Below are 22,177 nucleotides of genomic sequence, written 5' to 3' on the forward strand. Positions count from 1 at the left end.
TCAGTGACTGCTAATGGTTGGTTGATAGGGAATACTTCTGTGGAAGATGCAGGCTTGAATGAGATTATTTACTAGATTTAATTCTCTCTGGCACCAGTGGTTGTGTGAGATGAATTACTGGGCCCTGACACCAAATGAAACTAACTTCGCTTCCGGTCCCTTCAAATAATTTTCAGTGCATTAACATGGTTTCAACTGCATATTGTTTTTTTAAAAAATTACTATTTCCCCATATTGTAGAAAGGCCGTAATGAAATGATTGCAGTTTAAATCACTTCCTGAGAGCTAGAGTGTGTCTGTGTGTCCAGTGTTTAACACTACATCTCTGTATTGAAGCTGACTTTGGAGTCTCCGCACAGATAACGGCAACACTAGCGAAGAGAAAATCCTTCATCGGGACCCCTTACTGGTACTTGATACTTTATTTCCTCTCCTGGTTTCCTTTTGAGGTCCATTCAGATTCTGCGGAAATGGTTGTCAAGATAAAATCCCTCCAGCTTTGACTTGTAAGAAGTACCTGTGCATTTCTGAAACGGGCCCAGTGCTCAGTCAGATGAAACAGTTTTTTTTTGGTATTACAATATGTGATTTTATTTTGTCTTGTTATAATTCTGTTAAAATTTACGGGACCTGTAAGAGTTACTCGGGAGGAGAAAGGATAATAAACGATTGTCATTTTGTAAATTTAATCGAGCTGACAGCGTTTGCTTACATTACCTTGGAGTGATTTAGACACCTTGGTGGAGCATCCCCCGGTATTTTTCAAGGAGAGTTGCTCGTTATATCTAAAAACCTTCCCAGTTGTGTCTGGAGTGTACCTTCTGGTTACAGATCTGCTAATGAAAATGACACAAGCGGAAGGGATCACGCAGTGGAACGAGAGGTTGAATTGCTGCACTTAAGGGGTTATTAAAAAATCTCTCTGCTGTTCAGGATGGCACCAGAAGTGGCTGCTGTGGAGAGAAAAGGCGGCTATAACCAGCTGTGCGACATCTGGGCTGTGGGGATCACTGCCATAGAGCTGGCCGAGCTCCAGCCACCCATGTTTGACCTGCACCCAATGAGGTCAGTGTGCAAGCTCTTTATTGCGGGCGACGCAGTGGAAAACGAGGGAGACTGGCAGGTGTGTCTGGAGCTCTGCAGAAGAGTGGGAAGTGGGGGTTGAGCCTTTTGATGACAATGACAACCTTTAGGTTTTTCCAGGTCTGTGTTGCAGAAGAGCAGTTAATGACTTAAATGTAATTTTAATTACCACCTGAGAGCACAGCAGCAGGCACTACCATGCCTGAGGGATCAAGGTGCACACGTTTTGGAGGTAGAGGTCATTGCAAGCATGGTTAAAACAGTCATTCTGATAGGATTTTCCCAGCGGATGAAGACACTTTGCAAACTGTGTAGCCATGCCATATTAATTCCGATAAGTACCAGTGAAAGAACTGTGGAGTTTGTTTTACTGCAGGAAATGGATTGCTGGAGCTATAGGCTACGAACCTGTCTTGATAAAATAGGATGGTGTTCTTCTGTTCTTTTGTAAAATTGCTCGGTGAACTCTTTTCTCAAGCCACTGTTTCTTTTCACAGGGCCTTGTTCTTGATGACTAAAAGTAATTTTCAGCCCCCTAAACTGAAAGACAAGCTAAAATGGTGAGTATTTGATCATATTTAATATGACAGTACGGAGCATGCATTCTGATATTTTAGAGGCAATTTTCTGAAAGGTCGCCGTAAGTTATCATCTGATGTGCTCAAACATGCAGTTTTCTTATTAGTTATTTGTTGATTAGTTATTTGCTGTTAATATCCAGTCAGGTATTAACTCAAGCAGAACATGGAGAAATAAAGTAGTTGGGGAACAAAAAATGCGAAGGGTTGTTTAATCTTGCATATCTCTTCAACCTCTCTTATTGTTTAATTTTGAAGGACCAACAACTTCCACCATTTTGTTAAAATGTCATTGACGAAAAACCCCAAGAAAAGGCCAACAGCTGAGAAACTGTTGCAGGTAATGTGTTACGTAGGAGGATCGATTCTAGACGCTGTTTGCTGTTTGCTGAGCTGAGCCGCGGGGTGTGTTTGTGCTGAAACATGCTCCTCTCTTCAACAGCACCCCTTTGTCACCCAGCCCCTGAGCCGGACCCTTGCCATCGAGCTGCTGGACAAGGCCAGCAACCCGGACCACAGCACCTACCAGGACTTTGATGACGACGATCCGGAGGTACAGCCCGGCCTCGTTTTTCTTTCTCTCTGCGTGTTTTTTGTCTTTCTCTGTGAATCGGAATTCTGCTCGTGCAGTCTGTATTTTATTAAATCGGACTTGTCTGAGGCCAGTTCCAAATGTCGTCTGGCCAGTGAAAAGTTGCTCCCCGGTAGAGGGTTCGGAACGTGTGAAATTTGGGATTGGCTTGAAATTGTAGTCCGGACTGGTCTTTAATCATTCTTCTCTCTAAAGCCCTTTTCACGTAGTGCTTTGTTAGGTATGGGTTTCACATTTAACTTTGGCAAGGACATAAACTGCCTGAGAAACTGCGAGTTACTGTTATTTAATACTCCCCCAAAAGAATAGCCGTTTCTGCCTGCTTTGGGATTATTGTTTATTTTATTTTTTTTTTGTCTCGGCTGTTGTGTGTCTCCTCTCTTTCTCTCCTGGTTCAGTTTAAGTATTTGGGGGTCTTTTCTCCTGTAACCCCTCTGTCTCGGCGTGCCCTGCGCTTCGCTGCCCACAGAAAGGTACCAGGCCTGACTGTCTGAGCTATGCCACGTCCTGCATTTCAGCCCTGTACTCCTGCCTAAAGCCTCTCTTTTTGTGTTTTACTGTAGTGTGGGTTTATTAACATGACCTGGGGCAATGGCAGCAACATAACCCTTTCAAACCGCTTTCGAATTCTGACATTTAAAAATTAAAAAGTTATCTTTTGTGTTCACATAAGCATTTTTCTTGAGTGTGTGCGTGTGCTTTCTGAGGGTGGGAATCATGTAATATTAATTATTTTTGACTCCTGATCTTGAAAACCCCTAGAGATGAATATGATGCCGTGAATGTTTTGTGCAAATATGTTTGTGTGAAACTAACCTGTCAGGAGAGATAACACATATGTGGGTCATCTGGATTTCAGAAATGTTTGCTTTTATTGAACAGAGAACCACACCGTGTACGATAATTGAAAAGCATTCATAATCCACAGCAGCCGCAGTGAAAGCAGATAAAAGGAACAAGCCATAGACACTGGGTTCTTTAACTGTCCGTGCCACTAGGTTCTTATCTAATCTTTTTGCACCTAATATTTATCTGTGCTTAAAATGTGGTGGGCAAAACAATGCATTCATTCACAGATGCACATTAATAAACACTGTCTGGAAGTGGTGAGATCCAGAAGTGGTTTAGCAGGTTGAGGTGCTATATGGTTACTTTAAGTGTTAGTGATGCAGTTTCCAATGGCTCTGCTTTCTTTTTTTTGTTCTTACCAAACAGAAAAGCCACCCAATGAGATTGATTTTAAGGAAATTGCCTTTGAAAATATCTTTATATAAAACACAAGTTTTTCAGGATTAGGGGGTAATACCAACACAAGACAACTGGCCCTTATTTCAGGACCGGGTGCATACTGAGTGGGGACGGCTGCTTTCTCTGGGTGTTTCTGTGGAGAAACTGTTGAGTGTAAAGATTTGTGCGTTTTGCACTACAAGCCTTTCTCTTCCTACATCTGTATCTCATAGCTCATAACAAGACCCATATAGACTTTGACAGAATCACTTTTCTTCCCTGAGGTTCAGCAGTTTCAGACGTCTGAGGAAAACGTCAGCATCTGAAGTTGTCGAGCAGCATTTTTAGCTGATTGTTCTAAACGCTGGATTTTCACCTGTATAAATGATATACATACAGTGCCTTGAAAAAGTATTCAGCCCCCATCCCTTTTTTCACACTTAAGAATACATAAACAAATGTATTTTTTGTATGGTATTTTTTATACCATATATTTTTGTTCATCTTCTTAGAATCCCCCTGAAAAAGATGGATTGTAAACCATGAATTAATTAAAAATAAAATAACTGAAATATCATCATTTAATAAGTCTTCATCCCCCATGGTCAATACTTAGGTGAGCCAACTCTGGCAGCTATTACAGCCAGGAATCTCTTTGGACCAGTCTCTATTAACCTTGCACACTGAGATGGAGCAATATTTGCCCGCTTCTCTTGCAAAATTGCTCAGGCTGGGTCAGGTTAGTTGATGTGCGGCAATGGACAGCAAGTTTGAGGTCTTGCCTCAGATGTTCGATAGGATTAAGGTTGGAACTCGGATTGGGCAGGTGTGCTCTGGATCATTGCCCTGTTGAAAGAAAACCTTCCTCCCCAGTTTGAGTTTTTCTGCAAAAGGTAGCAGGTTTTTTGTCCAGGATTTCTCCGTAATGTGCACCATTCATCTTCCCATCGATCCTGACAAGATTACCAGTCCCTGCCTCTGAAAAGCCTCCCCATAACATGATGCTGCCACCTCCATACTTCAGAGTGGGGGGGATGGTGCTACCTGGCTGGTGTGTAGTGTTTGCTTTGTGCCATACATACCGTTTACCATTCAGGCCAGAAAGTTCCACTTTACTCACATCAGACCACAGGACTTGCTGCCACATCACTGCAGTGTCTTCAGGTGGCGTTTTGTCAACTCTTTGAGGGCATGGATGGGGATTTCTTTCAGCCAGGGCTTCTTCCTTCTAACCCCCCTATAAAGGCTCTTTTTGTGGAATGCTTTGGAGATTGTGGACCCATGTACATTGTCTTCCATCGCAGCCACTGACCCCTGTAGCTTGTTCAGCGTCACAGTTGGCCACGCAGTAGCTTCTCTGATTAAGTCTCCCTCTTGTCTGGCAGCTAAGTTTAGGAGGGTGGCCTGATCTAGGCAGTGTGGCTGTAGTTTCATAATCTTCCACTTCTGTACAGTGGACTGCACTGAGCTCTGGAGATGTTTCTTGGCAATAATCTTGTACACTTCCCCAGATCTGTGCCTTTCTAGAATCATCTCTGACTTGTCTGAAATGCTCCTTCATCTTCATTTCAAGTCTTTTTTTGAAAGTGTCTACCATGCTTTGTAGGCTCTCACAGAAAGACGTGTTCATATTTTATGAAAGAATTGACAACAGGTGATCTAATAATTTGTTACGCAGGCGAAGTCAATCAAAACTTGTTAGACTTTTGAAGTAATGCATGACACCCGTGCAACTTTGAGATTACAGTTACAAGGGGTATGAATACTTTTTAAATTGAATCATTTCTGGTTTTCATTTTTAGTAAATTGTGGAAACGTTTTGGAAGCTTTATTTTGTTTTGACACAGTGCTCAGTGCTCACTGCCAAAAAATCCTACTTCAGTCTATTTCAAAATTCAGAATCTGCTGCAACAAAATGTGAAAAATGTGTAGGGGGCTAAACGAAATACTTTTTCAAGGCTCTCTATTTAAATGTATTTAAAATGTTAGAAATGAAGAATTTTTAATAGAACAGTTAGAATCCAGCAAACAAAAAGATTACTGATTGGTCGCATTTTGGGATATTAATGTTAACCAATATATCGTGGTAGATACCGGATACCATATCATGGACTTAGCTGAATGTACAAGCTAACATTAGGTCATCTGTTTCATACCAGCTTTAAAGGTGGACTATAGCCTCTGGCAGATCTGCTCTGCAGTAATTTAGTAACTCCTGCTTTTGCATGGCCATTTGGCATACAGGAATAAAAAAAATCTGCAAGTCTGTTGGACATTGAACTAAACATAATTATTTCCCTTGGGGCACAACATAACCCAAACAGCAGGTTAAAAGAAAGTACAGAGAGATTTAGCTCTTAAGTCATTTTGTTTAAATAATCCCCGTTTAAAATAATTCACGTTATACGGGGCTCTATTCTATCATTTTTCTGTTTATTTCTGTTCTGTTATAAAAAGGCAGCTCACTGGCCTGGCGTTACAAAAGCCACTTCTAAAAATTGCTGCGTCGTGTTTCACAAATCACGGTGAGGTCATGCATTTGCACTTTTCAGTCGCTTACAAACTTTGTGAAACATTTCTGTTGTCTCTCATGTCAGGCAAACCTGCTGTATTTATTTTTGCCTGCTGTGTGTTTTTCTCTGGGGGAAAAAAAACAGCATCCTCATTTACTGTAACTTAATGTCATTACTTTGGTGGGGGTGTGGGGATTTTAACCTGAGGCGGGATGTTTCAGAAGCTCTTCTGGTACAATGAGTTATGAAGTTGCCCGAGGTAAGAAGCTCCTGTCTGCCAAGCTGCATGTTGTTTCACTTGATGCAGAATAAGCATTAGGCTTTGATCATGCGAAAGACTTTCCTATCAATAATAGAATGTTCCGTAGTTCTGCTGTACCAGCAGCCATATCACTCTGCAACTCACAACTGGTGACCCCACTGAAGCTCAGCAGGTGTGAGCCTGGTCAGTACCTGGATGGGAGACCTCCTGGGAAAAACTAAGGCTGCTGCTGGAAGAGGTGTTAGTGGGGCCAGCAAGGGGCGCTCACCCTGCAGTCCATGTGGGTCCTAATGCCCCAGTATAGTGACGGGGACACTATACTGTAAACAGGCGCCATCCCTCGGATGAGACGTAAAACCGAGGTCCTGACTCTCTGATCATAAAAATCCTAGGGCGTTTCTCGAAAAGAGTAGGGGTGTAACCCCGACGTCCTGGCCAAATTTCCCATTGGCCTTTACCAATCATGGCCTCCTAATAATCCCCATCTCTGAACTGGCTTCATTACTCTGCTCTCCTCCCCACTGAGAGCTGGTGTGTGGGGAGCGTTCTGGCGCACTATGGCTGCCATTGCATCATCCAGGTGGGACTGCATATTGGTGGTGGTGGAGGGGAGTCCCCATTACCTGTAAAGCGCTTTGAGTGGAGTGTCCAGAAAAGCACTATATAAGTGTAAGCAATTATTAATTATTAGATACCGTCTTGTTCTGAGGACACCGAGCAGCTCTGCAGGTGCTGCTTTGCTCCTTTGTAAGCAAAGCCAAATGTGCTAACATTTTTGTTGTTGTTTTTTTTATTTCTAGCCCGCGGTAGTTGTGCCTCATCGCATCCACTCAACCAACAGAAATGCTCGAGAGGAGAAGACTCGCTCTGAGATTAACTGTAAGTTCTGTGTTGTCGCGCGTTTCAAAAACTGTGTAAGAGTGCACATCTGGATTTTTAGAAATTTGCAGCTTGCGTGCTGCCTCATTCAGAGGTTTCAGTGTTGTAGTCTTCTTATCTGCAGTGCTTTTTAACACTTAATTTAGGTTTTTGTGGCTTCCTGTCCAATTCCGTAGTTCCTCTCGGTATCTCAAAAATGTGATGTTCGAATTCTTCTTAAAGCAATTAAGTAGATAACACTGTCTGTAAGCTAAAATAGTTTTACATTTTAAGGTATCCATGTGTCCGGTTCATGTATAGACTCCCATACTGCACCTTCGTATGTGGAGGATCTACATGTTGTTTTATTCTGAGAACTACATCTCTCAGTGCAGTTATATAAATTGTTGTTCTTATCACAATTTCCAGTACTTTTTATTTTTCTATTTCCTACATGTCTCTTACTAAGGCACACAAGTAGCTCCTTGATGGACACATTTTCCACGCACGTCATCTCTTAAATGCATAGGAGTTGTCAGACAGCGAGTAGCACTTTTCTTTCCTAAAGGCTGCTATTTATCACAGTCATGTAAAATTCAAGTACCTTTGAGCACGGTTATGATGTCCTGTTGCAGCTATTACAATAATTTTCTGCTGTCCATCCGACCTTCCATCCGGAGAAAGGCTTGAATCCAGCACAATTTAAGGGTTTTCCAGTATTTACAGCGTAGTGTGGCATTGCTGCTGCAAATAATCTTATAAAACAACACGACTAAAGAACAGTAAACCTGTAAACTGGTTACCTGTATACTAAAAAGACCTTTTTTGTCTTCTGACACAAGTAACATTTTAGGCATCTGGTATTCATGAATGCCAGTTTGTGGTCTGAGCTCACTGTGAAATATCTATAGTGTATTTCCCCTGACATGTTTAAAATCCACTAATAAATGTGATGTATGTTCCTAGCTATTTCCAGGAAATCCCTTTTACAGCACATGTGGCTTAGGTTTACCGTGTTCTTCTGATAGGCCTTCATGGGTGTGGATTTAGAATGCTAGATCAGTATATACCAGAGGTCTCCATTCCTGGACCTCCAGAACAGTGATGTAGCAAGGTTTCCAGGAGTTTTCAACAATCGTTGAAGGGTAAAAATATTCCAAATTTAATGGGTTTTTACTTCAGCTCTTAACCTGCAGACACTTAGGGAAACCTGGCACAGTTGCTGCTCTGAAGCTCTCGGTGACTGGCTAAAGGGGGGATATCTGAGGTTCAAGTTCAGACTCTCTGTTTCGAGTCTTCACTGTTGGGGGTGAAAACAGTGAACAATTGAACCGTCCTTGTTCTTTCTTCGCAGTTGGGCAGGTTAAGTTCGACCCCCCTCTGAGGAAGGAGACCGAGCCACACCATGAACCGGTGAGTACCCCACAGCCCTTGTTGTTACCTGTACCCCTCGGCAGGCTCTCCGCCTCTAATCCCAGAGTCCACTTTACACGTGCCTGGCCCTGCTGTGACACTATTAATAACACGTGGCCACTGTCTGTCCGGCAAAACACCCCTCCTTCTTCACCCTGCTCCGGTGAGCTGCTGCCCAAGTTGTGCATGTCTGTAAGTCAGGACGTTGTGGATGTGTATTCATCCTGAACCAAATGGCTGGACCTAAGTACAGGCAAAAACAGGAAGCAAGAATAGTTTTGAGTCCACAGTGTCCGCCATCGTAACCCTTCTGTCAAACTGAAGGAGCTGAAGGATGTATAATTCACCCATGCACTAACTTAAGACAGGCCAAGCCTCTGGTAGAAGACCTCAACTTTATATCTGAGGTTTTATATATGACAATTCAGTGTTTTTGTTATTATCGTGACTGGAAGAAGTTCAAATGTTTTACAGACAGCTTCTGTTTGCTTGGTTTTAAACCATTATTTTTCCCATCATGCAAAACACTACTGCTCATTGCTGCTCCTGGCTTGTCAGGGTAAAGGGCTTCATTGGAAAGGCAAAGCTTTTTCGAATGCAAGTTTCCCCCAGTAAGTCAGTGCTGCATGGCCTCTTTCAGCTGGGCTGTCTTCTCAGTTAATTCCTCCCTTTGTTGTGTTTTCTCCTGGGCTCTGGCCTTTGACATGAATAACTTGAATTTCTTGGTCTCTGTCTGCTAAACAGCCCGACAGTGATGATTTTCTGGACTGTTCGGAAGAAATATACTACACTGCAAGATCTAACCTGGTATTTTCACCTTCCTGAGTTTTATTTGTCTGCTTCACGCTTGTCTCATCTTTCTGCTCGTTTTCTTTCTTTAAGATTCCTCATGATTTTTGTCTGCTGGTTCATGTTAGAGTTCTTTGTGTGTGTGTCTGTGGAGCATTCTATCCAAATTTCAGCCACTGTTGTGGCTGATGTGGATCGTCATCTTGGCTGTGGTCTGTAGTTCATCGCTTATTTGAAAATGTGTAAAACTGCTTCAGATAGCGGTGACTATTCATGCTGCTCACACTTTTTTCCTGTGTTTTTAGAATTAGGTGCTTTATCACTCGTCTAACATCTGCTAAGACAGTGCAGTGGCTTTGTTGATGCTGTTTGGGGTTTTAATTTTCTGTTCTTTAATATGTACTGCAATTTATGTCATTAGAGTTAAGAATACCTCAGAATTTTGCAATGCGAGGTGATTCTGTGCCAGCAGCCAGAAAGCCGTACGTTGAACCCAAGTGGTTTTATGCCTTGATTTTCAATTATTAATACTGTTAAATTTGAAATATTAATAATATTTAACTGGCCTTTCTTGAAGTTTACCATTTGCCTTGCTGAAGGTTTTCAGGAGTTGTTTAATATAAAGCTTAATTGAAGCTGATAAACCAACTGTGACCATGTACCCATTAATAAGGGTGCCACGGAGAATGCACATCCATACAGCACAGCGATTCTACCGCAGTAATGTGAGCAGAGTACCTCGCTCAAGGGCACAGCAGCGGGGTGCCCTTCCGGAGTTTCAACCTATCACCCTTCAGTCCAGTCCAGTCCCCTCAAAACTGGTCATTCAGAACAGGGCACAGGGCAGCAGAAAGACACCAGGAACATTAATAACTGACCAAGCAATGCAAAATGAAACAAACTGCAGAAAAAAGGAGTATATTCAATATGAGCCACCCAGTCGGCTGTACCCCCTAGTAACTGTTTATGGTGGCTGGTGTGGTCTGGCTCTTCTCTAGGAGGGTCCTCTCACAGAGCACTGCGATGACCACAGCTCGGCCCACCTCACCCCTCTCTGGCCACCAATCCCATTCTTCCTTGTGGTTTTCTTGTTTGTCATTTACTTAGAGAAATGTAAAAATCTGTGAAATTAGCTGACTTGGGAGAGATTGTCTGCTTCCAGAATCACTGTGGGGAAGTATTTTTGCCTTTGTGGGGGGTATTGTTTTCATTATTTTTTTTAAACAGTTGTAATGATGAGAAGCGGTGACAGAGGTAAAAATAGAGCTCTTACTGAAGGCGTCGTCTTTCTGCTGACAGAATGTACCACCTAGGTTTAAAATCAGGAAAGAAAAACGGCATCTGACCTAGTTTATTGGTTCTTTAAAACTCTCAAGTTTGCGTTTTTGTTCTTGTCCAGGCTTTTGAAAACAGAAGATTTTGAGGTCAGACTTTGCTTTTCACTTACAGTCATATCTATAATTATTCACACTGCCTAAGACGCTGAGTCACAAACATCCCCGCAGGTTGCTGTTCTTCTATTAATTGGACACCACACACAGAATGAACTCGACTGAAGTTGTGCATTTAGGTGGTGTGTAGTAAGCTGCTTTTTAATCTCATTTTCCAATGCATTGCCTTCAAACGTTTAATTTTGTTTTGCCACCCTCATGGAAGTAGACCTTTTGTCTAGCTATAAATCACATGAGCTTGAGTGGGGAATCTTCGTAGCTGCTTGGTGACAGTTGAACACATAATATGGGGAAGCAATCGGGGTCCCAGAGGGCCGGTGTATGTGTAGGTCTCTTTCAAAGCACTGGCCTCCGAAGAGCTGGTGGAAGCTAAAACTGGTGCAGTAAAGCAAGTCATGAGCTAAGAGGCTTGATGTCCAGCTGGGCTTGAAGAACTCCAGGTTACCAGGCATCTCCTGGGATGGGCAGCCGTGAGATTCAGGGTGCTATCCCTGCCCTGTCACCTCGGTGCTGAATCCACACCGAACTCGTGAGAAATACATACAAGCCCTGCAACTGCAGCCATCTTGGATCAGCTGTGCAAGGGTGGATGTTTTATTAAAAGGATGTTGTCAGGACAAATACATAAGAAATAAAACAGTCCACAAAGGAAAATTCTGTTGATGTGAGGGAATATATATTCCTGATTTTTCTTCAGCTGCCTTGGCCAAGCTGGAGTTTATTTCCAGAGGGGAGAGGTGGAATGTGGATTTGTTTTCTTGGTACGAGAACGAGCTCAGTCAAATGGAAAAAACTGCGTGTGAATCTTGGCCTTTGTAATGCGGAGTATGGTGTATAGATACAGATGAGTATAGATATCTCATCACAGTGACTCATGTTTGCTAAACGTATTCCCAACCTTCAGGGATCCAAGGTTCAAGTCTTGATCCGTCTTTGCCAAAGACTAAAGGAGCTCCTGCCTCCTTGCCTGGTATTCATTTTAAAGGGGAACTGCAGTCCCAATTTTTCAGACCGGTTATTAAGCCTCAGTAACAAAATAAATTAATTGACGTCACAAATTTCGAGTAAGGCACAAAATCGTGAACTTTGTGAAAGTACAGTAAGTCGCCACGTTGTCGCAGACTCACAATCAAGTTCCCACGAATTATGACATGATACGGCCCTTCCTGCTCGCTAGTCTCCATAATGACTAATGTTAACTGATGTACGAGTGAATAAATAGAGGTTGTGCAGCAGACATTTCACCACAGAAAAGTTCCAACGTGATCTGCATTAACAAGGGAGTAGTATTTGTCAGACAGACGTCTCAGATTCCAGAGCAGTATTTATATTGGATTACAAGAGATGTATTCACAAGCCTGAGGCCGCATAGGCCACCGGATGTTCTGTTCCCTCGTTCTGAATTGCAGAACATGGCGCTGCGCATACCTGGAAATTTCATCTGTTTTGTGATGTAAATTGGAGGTTTTACATGTTACTGTGTACATTTTACTTTTATTGTGGTTAGAAATGCACTCATCAGTGCTGGTACTTTCAAACCCTGAAATATGACACTAGTGTTGCAGTTCCTCTTTAAAAGGGCAGGAGCAGGGGGAGGGGTTGCTGCCAGGGATGCATGGCAGGTGTTTGTTTTCCTAAGAAATTCCCAGACGTGGGACATCTGGATCATTCCCAGTTGAGGTGACATCAGAGTCTCTGATGTCTTGGAAAGATGTCTCTGGGTGCTCAGGAATCTCGACTGATTTACACATCATGTATTGACATATGATTAGTTTTACTGAAATGTGTGATCGTGCACATTGTACTATATATTTGCATGTACTCCATATAGAGTTGCATCATAAATGCCGAGAAATAATTTATAATTTAATGCAGGCATTAAGGAGGCATTCTGTAATATTACAGTAGTCACTCCAGCTATGCATTTTAACTGAAAGCTAATTAGTTACGTTTTTTCTTGTTTAATTTTATGGAATGTGGCTTTTCTATTTTATTACTAGTAATATTTAATTTTGTGCACATTCTTATTCTGCATGCCAAAATGTTACCATCCTGTACACTCGGGAACCCTAGCAACCCCTGTGTGGGTTTACTCGCATGTCACATCTGGTCAGACAAACTGCAACGACATTGAACGGCTTTAGTATAAGGACAGCTGTTTTCTCACTGCCGTTTTCTCTTCCGTTTTTCTCTTATTTCGAGTACTGTCGTTTTTTTTTCCCCTGTTGCACCTGAAATAGTTCATTTCCTGGAGTTCCTTTCTTAGTGCTGACTTGTTTGGAGAGGAGCCAAGTGATTTCAAACTGGGCTTCTAAGCCTGAGCGTGAACCCCACACTGCCTCACTTTAAGAGCTGTTGTCCGCTCGACTAATCAATCTAGATGTGGAAGGGAGAGAGAAAAAAAATCCATAGCAGAAGGACAGTAAAGGACCACATAGCATGATGCTGATCATGTCATCGGAGAGATATCCTGTCCAGGGATTCTTCTTACCTATGCTCTGTTATACATTGGCATCTCGAGGGGCTTTCCTGGCCTGGTCCTGACCACCAGTGGTCAGAAGTGACCTCTCAGTCAAGTCACTTGGCTGTAAGATGCTCTTGTAAAGTTGCTTAAAATCCAGAGAGCTCTGTAAGCAATTGAGAAGGTCTGACTTGCTATTTTATTAGTTCAATCGAGTAATTGAAGTCCTGGAAGCACTTGGATCCTGAAGATGGGATTGGGAAGCCTAGGGATAATCCTTCTGCGGTAAATAACGGAAGCAGAGTTGGAAGGAAGAAGAAGAGTAAAAATGCACAATTATTAGACAATCGCGGTGTCTAGTGACAACCGTGTCTCCATTGCCCTGTTTCGCTGGCAGATGTGGAGTTCAGAAAAAATATGGATGGCATTTGGAAGCCTCGTATCCTTCTGTAAAAAGTCATCTTTATTTGAAATGAGTTTGGAAGCAGTGTTTCTGACCCTACAGCTGGCTGTGCTCCTAGCTCTCAGAAGCCTGTTATCTCCTGGAATGTGCTGGCTTGCACTGCTCAGAGTATGTGATTCCAGAGCTACAGATAGCAACAGGACACTGTAGCCTGAAGAGAGGGAGGTATATCATGAACCGGTCACCTTGCCAATGACCGAGAACATCTGTAACTGTATGCTGCTAACTCGATATGCCAAAACAAATGCTAGGGTGAACATGTGAAATTTTAGATTTCTCTTCAAAACAATTGCCTTTTATCTTAATCACCACTAATCTAGTGTTTGTGACATGCTTGAACTCTCTCTAATTGTCTTGGGTGGCTTTGCTCTGTCATTGCACTGACACTACAAGATCAGCTTTCACCCTGATTGTTTTTGTTCATGTCCTGCCTTTTGTTTTTACTAGCTGGTTAGAGGCGCATCAGAAAAAAAAAATAGAAAATCGCAGTGAACATTTCCTTTTTTTGTGGAAGAAGATAGAAATCTAACTTTAAATTCCCGTACAGGAAATTATGGGGTTACAGAAATTCTGTACAGGAAGGAATAAAAATTGTACATACATTAAAGTAAGCATTCAAAAGTCTCCTGAATTTTAGGTCCCTATCTCTTTACCAGATAGTGAAAACACACGTCATATGATAATAAATTGATAAAGACATTAGATTTTAGAACTCTGTGCTACAACACAAACGCTGCGAATCACTGATTACATTTATTTGCTGAAGCACAAAAGAACTTCTGACATTCACTGGGAATAGTTCATTGGAATAATATCGTGTTGATTTAATGGAAAGAATATTGTTTCACTGTTCATTACTGCTGGTGAAAAGAACATTCCATGCACATTGGACATAATTAAAAAGCTACAGCACCACTATAGTATTACATCATTTGATGGGCAACCTTCATATTAATTTCAGAATTTATTTCCAAATACTTATAACAATTTTTCAGGTAATGCAAGTGTTGTGAAGGAGGCAAGTTCAAATCAGGCTTTAAGTCAACGTACTTTTAAAAATACACTTACAGCTTTAAGTGTCCACTTTGCAAGTGATTTAATTACACGATTAAGTGCTAATGCAATTCAAAAACCCACATTTATGCACTGGCGTTTTAGTGCAAGGTATGATGATCTCTGATAATTGCCTTCCGCTGATAATTACGATATTGTAATGAATGGACTTCTAGGTCATACATTTCAGCATGTTTTTCTGACTGCCAGGAAAAGACAAGTTGCCATTATAGTCCTTGTCCCCCCAGACCATTTCACCACACTCAGTTGCTATCAGAGTGTTTCTGATACAGCTGTGCATACATTACATTGTGTTTCTTCTCCTCTCATGTGTATATAAACCCTCCCTCCTCAGTATTATCTGATAGCTCAGGTACATGTTAGTAAGGATGTAGCTGTGGATATGGGCAGAATGTTGCAGACATTTTTAAAACATTAATATGAAAAATTGTAGTGTTAGACTAATATTGCGTAGATTTTAAACTACTGTAGCAAAGTAGTGCCTAGCTTTATTTTCACTAATTTTTAGAATGGGCTGCTTGCTCTTGTCATTGTTAACAAAGAATGCAAACATTGTAAAAGGACGACTATTGAAAATGCTCGTTGATACGTCGTGATGTTTCTCCTTTTTTGCTTTCTTTCAGGATCTTCAATTAGAATACGGACAAGGGTCTCAGGGAAGTTACTTTTTTGGAGGGAACAAGTAAGTCAGACAGACCATTTTACCACCCGGCAGTCCTTGTTGAGCTGGACTGACAATCAGAAGCGTACTGAGCTATTCCAGGGTCTGGAAACCCATGAACTGTACTGTTCCTCGTCTTTTCCTAATGTGTTCCTCCTGGGAGAGTCAAAGCTGTGGATGTCCCCTTGAGGAAAACCACTCAACACATCAGCGTTGCTGTTAGCCATATGTGTTTGCTGGTTTACTATGCTTTTGCTTTTGATGTTTTGCATTTTTTGCTCTCTCATTCTTTTGAAGCTGTTATAAGGAAAACCTGTGCATACTGAGCCTTTGACTACACTGTAAATGCTCAAGCTGCTGAACCAGGGGGCTTTATTGCAAGTACAATATTTTATTAGACATAGATCGCACAACATCCTGAACTGCATTCTCAGTTTGTAAATGCATGAAAGCAATATTGAAAAAAGATTACATCTGAAAATGCATGCAGCCTGGTTGTGTCGCAGCTGATCAGGAGCTCACTCCTCAAGTTTCTTTGTGGACTCGCAGGTTTTGTTTGTTTTCACAGTTTTGGAGGAGTCTTGTAAAACAAATTCATAAGCAAGATTTCTGTGTAAATGCTGCATTTCAAAGAGGGTAGGAGAAACTCGCGCATCTGCACTGGAACATGTTACATAAGCAAATGTTCTATTTGGCTCAAAACAAAAAAGAACTTTTAAAAAAAAAGTGAGGGTGATGCTTCTTTCCAGCAGATCCTGCATCACCCATTTGGAATGCAGCTGTACTAGTTCAGTTTGTACAGCGCAAGCTTCAGGCCCATGTTTATTCATGGAACTTTGCAAAACTGTACACATTAAAGCTCCCAGTGGCTAACCAGGAAACAAGTAAAACTATTGTTATAATTGTTATTTCATTTTCCACAGCAGTTAATGTGCTGTATCACTTTGGTGCTGTTTGGAAGGAAACAATTGATATGGAAGTCAAAATATACGGCTCCATCTATCCCTCAAATAGGTTTTAGGTGATGCTGATCACATATCCAGAGCCTGTGTAGCTTGTATTTAAATTGGGGAGCTTCACAACACAGTCTAGAGTGGCTTTGTTATGGTTACAGGTTTGTTTTTGGCAGCAGTTAAAAATATATGCATGTAGTGTGCATCAATCCCAGTACAGTGCTTATGCTTAAACCCAAAGAGTAATAAATAGGAAGAAGGGATGCAGTTTCTGCTACACTGTGAAAAATTTGCCAGGATTAGACAAACATTCCTCACAGAAATAACAAATCTAATCCCAGAATTCTCACACCTGCCAGAATCAGAACAGCTTCCAGTCCTACTGGGGGAGGAAACTCAATTGAACTGGCAGCCCAGTATGTGATCTGTCAGAGCCTGAGGAACCGATAGTGAGCCCATCACACAAAAAGGTTTTATGTGTTGTCTGCAAACACGCGAAGAAGGCTGGACAGCCGAAACGTTATGGATTTCTTTCGTCTCTTTTCAGCATGGAATAACCTATTACTTGGTCAAATGTAATAATATGTTTTTTCTGTAAATGCTCTGTTAACTGTTTCTGCTTTGGTACCGCTGTAATTCATTGGTCAGGCCAGTAAAGCTCTTTGTATTAGTAAATACTTCTTACTAAGCTGGATGCTCAATGACTTCTAGGTACTGTTTCATGGGAGGTAGACACCTGCAGAATAATTATGAAAAAACGTCCTAACCACAGTGTGTCAGTTTTAAATTAATTAATTTCTTATGTGATGGTAATTGTGTGACAGTAGGTGGTTATTTTCCATTCTGGTCACCATTTTGCAAAGACTAGTTTGAGATGAATGCCCCCTATTGGCTGAGAAATTCATTGCTAGCTGTTGCTGTCAGGGAGTGATTAATTTGTTTGTGGTTTTTAATATTGAAGTGAAGTGTGGTCGTGATCAAACAAGCTTGATTTAAGAGAGACTGGTATTAAAATGCGGCATGTGTTTGTCCTTCAATGTTTTCCTAATTCTTTTTTGTGTATTTGGAAGGAATTGCACTGCAAGTTCAGGGCCCTTAGCCTTCCGTAAGGTCTGAAACACCATTTTTTAAACAACTTTTCCTTTTTTGTTTTAAGGAGCCTTCTAAAGTCTGTTGAAGAAGAGCTTCACCAAAGGTAAATATTTGCTTGTCTTTTAACCTGAAGCATTTGCAGTTTTGCTCTTTTAATTTAATATCTGGTGCCGCCTAACAGAGCCCTTCTGCCTCTGTGCTTGTCAGTTTGTTATAATAGAGGACTAATTTGCTTGGACTGCTGCTGTTTTTTTCTGTCACTGTTGTCGTCATCGGTGCTGTGAAGGAATATGCTGTATGGAAAGACGAGTCTCGTTTCAGAAGATACCCTGAAGCTAGTGTTTTTATACGTTATTTTAGTAAAAGACGAGGCTTAGCTAAAGTAACACTAGACAGATCCACTGAGCCATGGTACCTTGTTCATCTCCTCAGGGGACATGTGGCACATTTAGAGGATGATGATGATGATGGTGAAAATCAACAGTAAGTCTTTTCGTGTTCTAGTTAGCCTCAATCCCTGAGAACAGAGAGGAGGGGAGCACAGTGGAGGTCTTTTCCAGTGTAATCCGTGCTCGTTCTCCTTGACGTGCGCCTGCTCTGCCTTGGCTTTTGTCTGTGGGTCTCACCTCTGCTAAGACTTCCCCTTTGTGTGCGAGTCGGCACTCCTGTGGCTGGCTGCTGTCTGTCATCACCGTGTGACTTCAGGCTGTGCGGTCTCCCCCAAGCATGTGTGTGTGTTTATTCATGTGGTGTCCTCGCTCAGCTTCACCTAACGTTACACTGCATGACGTATTGCCGTCCCGCCATCTCGGGCCTTACCCCTTATTTACCCCAAACATGTCAAAGTGGCGGCACTTTGACAAGGAACGTCAGGTGTGGTTGTTGGAAGACACATGGGCTTGATTAGTGTTTCCCCGCCAGTAGAATGGAAGGCCAGCTTCACTAACGGGCTGTCACTGACGCACTAAACTACAAACACTAGTGGCTGTCCTTTCTCTTCTGAGAGGGGGTCTGCGGGTTCAGAAGAAACAGCAGTCTCGTGGGGTTTGTTTTCATTGTTCTGCTCTTTTTTTTTTTTGTAGCTCCTCCAGCTCTACTATGAAGCCAAAGGTGCCACCGCCCCTGCCACCCAAGGTAGGACTGCTGTTATTCCTCTAGACAAGCCCAGCCCTGGTGCAGCTTTGTTACTCTGAGATCTCGCACCTGAGGGGGGAAGATTGGTGTTGACTGTTGCATGAAGATACAGTATGTCATTACAGACTCACGCATGTGTTCAGTGTGAGAGATTAGGTTTTTGTATGGGGTGGCTGTTTCAGACTCATAAGTGCTTTGCTTCTTTGTGTGTGAATTCAGGCTAGTAGGATATGTCTTCTCTTTCCGGTTCGCTAGAGTTTGTTTTGGGGAAAGATATGTGTGCGCATATACACCCAGTTATATCCCTATTATCTTCCATCTTCAAGATCACCGGCTTTGTGCTAAGAAGACTAGGTAAGTTAGGCTGAAAAAGATGGGACAGATCTTTTCAGAGCTGTTGCACGTTCTGAAATCTTAATGTGCAGGACTCGCATGCGAAAGAACTTTTATGTACTTCTGACAAGGCCAGTTGACTCCAGAGGTACCTTGAAGCTCAAATGGTTCTTCCTTCAAAATACCAGCTTCATCTTCAGAGTACAAAATGTTATCTACTGGAGTATGATTTTGTAACTGTGACACATCTTACTGTTAATGTTATTTTTGTTAACTTACTGTTTTTAGAACAATCCAATGTACAGATTTAATGCAATCATTTTGATTGATTGGTCACTCGTGACTTGATCCAGGGACCTCACTTAGGGCCTTCGCTTTTCGTGCAGAGTAACAAATCTCCTTCTTTTCTTCCAGCCTAAATCGATCTACATTCCCCAGGAAAGTCCCTCTGGAGAAGATGAGACCACCCAGGGCACCATCAAGAGATGCCCAACGTCGGAAAGCCCGGCCAGGCCGGCCTCCTATGTGCCTCCCCGGCCCCCCCCTCCCCGGCTGCCCCCACACAAGCGCAGCAGCCTAGGTAATGGCTCCGAGCCGGAGGGGAGCGCTGGGGAAGCGGAGGGGATTTGGGGAGCTTTAGACAGTTCTGGCGGGGGCGGCATAGCTCTGGGGATGGGGAAGACGACAGTAAGGTGGTCCTGCTTCCTAGCTCACCGTCCCCCACCACCCCTGTGATCAAGCGGCATTTAAAACTGCCCCTCTCCCCTCTCCCCTCTCCCGAGCCTTGCTGTCTTCAGCCCCCTGTTGATCCTGTCACTGTGGCGCGGTCGCACTGTTGTGCACCTCCTGGTGCTTCATGAACCCCCTTCATGACTGTTACAGTCACACTGTCGTGTTTCACCAGGAACAGCTACTCGTCTTCTTATTTTGGAGTGAGGCTTTTATTTCTTGTGCGTTTTTCTTTAAAACTGTTACGATGTTATCACAGTGCAGCACAGTGATCAAAGCTGTCTGAGAAATAATTTACGAACCATGTCATTGGCAAGCATTGGATGCAGGATTGCACCAGGTTTGCTTATCCATGAAACTGTAAGAACACAAGCAAGGTTACAAGCAAGAGGAGGCCTTTGGGCACATTGATAATTAGTAGGTAATTGAACCAAGAATCCCATCCAGCTATTGGTGGAAGGAAACCAAAGTGTCATCTTCAAACACAGGGCTGAGAAGCTTGTTCCACACTCCCAACTCTCTTTGGCTAAAGAAGAGGCCATTTGGGTTATGCGTTACCTTGGGGGTTTGCCTGAATCTGTTAAATTAGTTACAAAGAACAAGAATTCTTCCCTTGGATGATCAAACACTGTTGATAGTGGTTTTGTTTTATTCGAAACACCTCCAATATCACAGCTTCAGTTGCATTTACACCTTATTCACATACAACTTGTAAGTGCAGTAGCTTGTTTTTTTTTCCTTTTGTGTTTTAACATTGAGATGTTCCAACACGTTGTCTGTATAGCATTGCGATTTATAGCATCTGAGAGTTGGATGCCGGTAACTTTCTCAAGCACAACAAAGTGAGAAAAAGGTTCAGGTGGGGAGCTGCGTCAGCATGTGTAGGCTGCAAAGGAACAAGTAATAGGTTTATTCCATGCTGAAAAGAGAAGAAAGAAAACACAACATTTCAACTGTGGAGCCTTCTTCAGGTGTCTTTAATAATAACTTTAATTCATGTATTTAATAAAACCTTAATAATAGGTTTATTCAGCGTGGAATAAACCAATTACTTGTTCCAAAGTGAGAAAAATGTTCTTTATTAAAATTGCCTTTCAGCAACACAGGGCAAAACAAGCAAACATTGTCAGTTGTGTACATTAGCACCATGTGAGCTCACTGAGTCACTTATAAGTGTAGAAGCTGCTAAATACCTGGAGAATTATCCATTCTTCAAGGAAATTGTTCTTCATTTAAGTTTTTTAAGCAGCGGAGGAAATAGAAGGAATTAATGCACACAATCTAAAAATGCATAAATTTAAAGTAACGGTCAGAGTGCAAATAAAAATTCACAGATGAAACGGTCCTTTGCAGTCTTGTGAGCAGCATTCCAGAAAATATGCAGTTATTCCTTGCAGGTAATGGAGTGAATGCTTCAGTCAATGGAGAAAAGGAGAATTCTTTCCTACAGATGGGAGAGAAGCAATCAACCATGCCACCTACTGTTCCCATAAGGAAGGACAAGAAGGACATACCGGTAAAAGACACATCTCTTCATTCGAAAGTCTCTCTGTGCACGATACAAGCACACACTGCATTAATTACCTGCTAAGTACATGTACAGTGCTGCAATAGATAAACAGTCCAGATTTCAGTACATATTATGAAGAATTCCCATTCTTCACTTACTGGGTTACAGTTAAAAATCTGAAAAATAAAATTGTAGTATGGTATATGGTATCTGTACTGTTTTCATTGGCTGTAGTGAGTTGGGATCTTACATCTAGAAACTTGATCTCAGACTTGAAACCAGTACTTTGTACACCAGGGACAAAATGAACTTGTGAAATGTATCCCAAAATTGGAAACCCCAAAAGTAGAGCTTGCCACCTAGTTGATTCAGGAGACAGTGTCTGCCTGTTTTTGCAGGTGGGTTTTCATCATGAACCTGCTTTTTTCCACCCCTGCACAAATAAATTGCATTGTTGTATGGTTGTAGCGACTGTACCTCCAGCTTCGGTTAATCTTTTTGTTTTATTTCATTTCAGAAACCTATTAGTAACGGTCTCCCACCTACTCCCAAAGTCCATGTGAGTATCTTGAGTTGAAAATCACACCTGGGCGTCTTCATCATACAGGAATTTTGATTCAACACATAAAGCCAGGCTCTTTAAACAGGCAAAGGTATTGTTGTGGTTCTCTGCTGTGTTGTTCCTCAGTTTCTTCCCCTTTTTTATTTTGCAGATGGGTGCATGTTTTTCAAAGGTCTTTAATGGCTGCCCGTTAAAAATACACTGCGCCACTTCCTGGATCAATCCTGACACACGAGGTACTCTTCGTCTGCTGATGTCTGATTCAGTGTGGTGTTGGGCAGCCACTGTTGCATTTGTATGCAAATGTGGTCTTTGCTAGTTAAATTGTGTCACCTTGCTTCAAGCCTTTGCTAAACACAGCTGTTTTAAATGCACATTTGAATGGTGAGGAGGTGTTTTCGTATCTCTTGGTATGAAGTAAAAAGTGAGAGACTGAGAG

At 42.1% G+C, this 22,177-nt stretch overlaps 1 protein-coding gene across 9 annotated transcripts in view; it reads left to right on the top strand.

Annotated features, from left to right (window-relative positions):
- The window catches only part of LOC148819943 (mitogen-activated protein kinase kinase kinase kinase 3), a 79,000-nt gene that overhangs the window by 45,940 nt on the left and 10,883 nt on the right, over window positions 1-22,177 (top strand). For 2 of the 9 annotated variants that reach the window (XM_088933543.1, XM_088933544.1), the window contains exons 8-24: window positions 337-409; window positions 934-1,065; window positions 1,581-1,643; window positions 1,920-2,001; window positions 2,104-2,214; window positions 2,652-2,726; window positions 7,056-7,134; window positions 8,468-8,526; window positions 9,271-9,333; window positions 15,388-15,446; window positions 17,535-17,573; window positions 17,903-17,953; window positions 18,553-18,604; window positions 19,352-19,517; window positions 21,064-21,182; window positions 21,694-21,735; window positions 21,890-21,974. In XM_088933543.1, coding sequence (XP_088789669.1) covers window positions 337-409; window positions 934-1,065; window positions 1,581-1,643; window positions 1,920-2,001; window positions 2,104-2,214; window positions 2,652-2,726; window positions 7,056-7,134; window positions 8,468-8,526; window positions 9,271-9,333; window positions 15,388-15,446; window positions 17,535-17,573; window positions 17,903-17,953; window positions 18,553-18,604; window positions 19,352-19,517; window positions 21,064-21,182; window positions 21,694-21,735; window positions 21,890-21,974 — 1,350 coding nt within the window. The remainder of the gene's footprint in view (window positions 1-336; window positions 410-933; window positions 1,066-1,580; window positions 1,644-1,919; window positions 2,002-2,103; window positions 2,215-2,651; window positions 2,727-7,055; window positions 7,135-8,467; window positions 8,527-9,270; window positions 9,334-15,387; window positions 15,447-17,534; window positions 17,574-17,902; window positions 17,954-18,552; window positions 18,605-19,351; window positions 19,518-21,063; window positions 21,183-21,693; window positions 21,736-21,889; window positions 21,975-22,177) is intronic. The other 7 variants (XM_088933545.1, XM_088933548.1, XM_088933547.1 and 4 more) reach the window with 5 other exon arrangements.

The sequence above is a fragment of the Atractosteus spatula genome, chromosome 15, assembly GCF_055471065.1.
Source record: "Atractosteus spatula isolate fAtrSpa1 chromosome 15, fAtrSpa1.hap1, whole genome shotgun sequence".
NCBI classification, from domain to species: Eukaryota; Metazoa; Chordata; class Actinopteri; order Semionotiformes; family Lepisosteidae; genus Atractosteus; species Atractosteus spatula.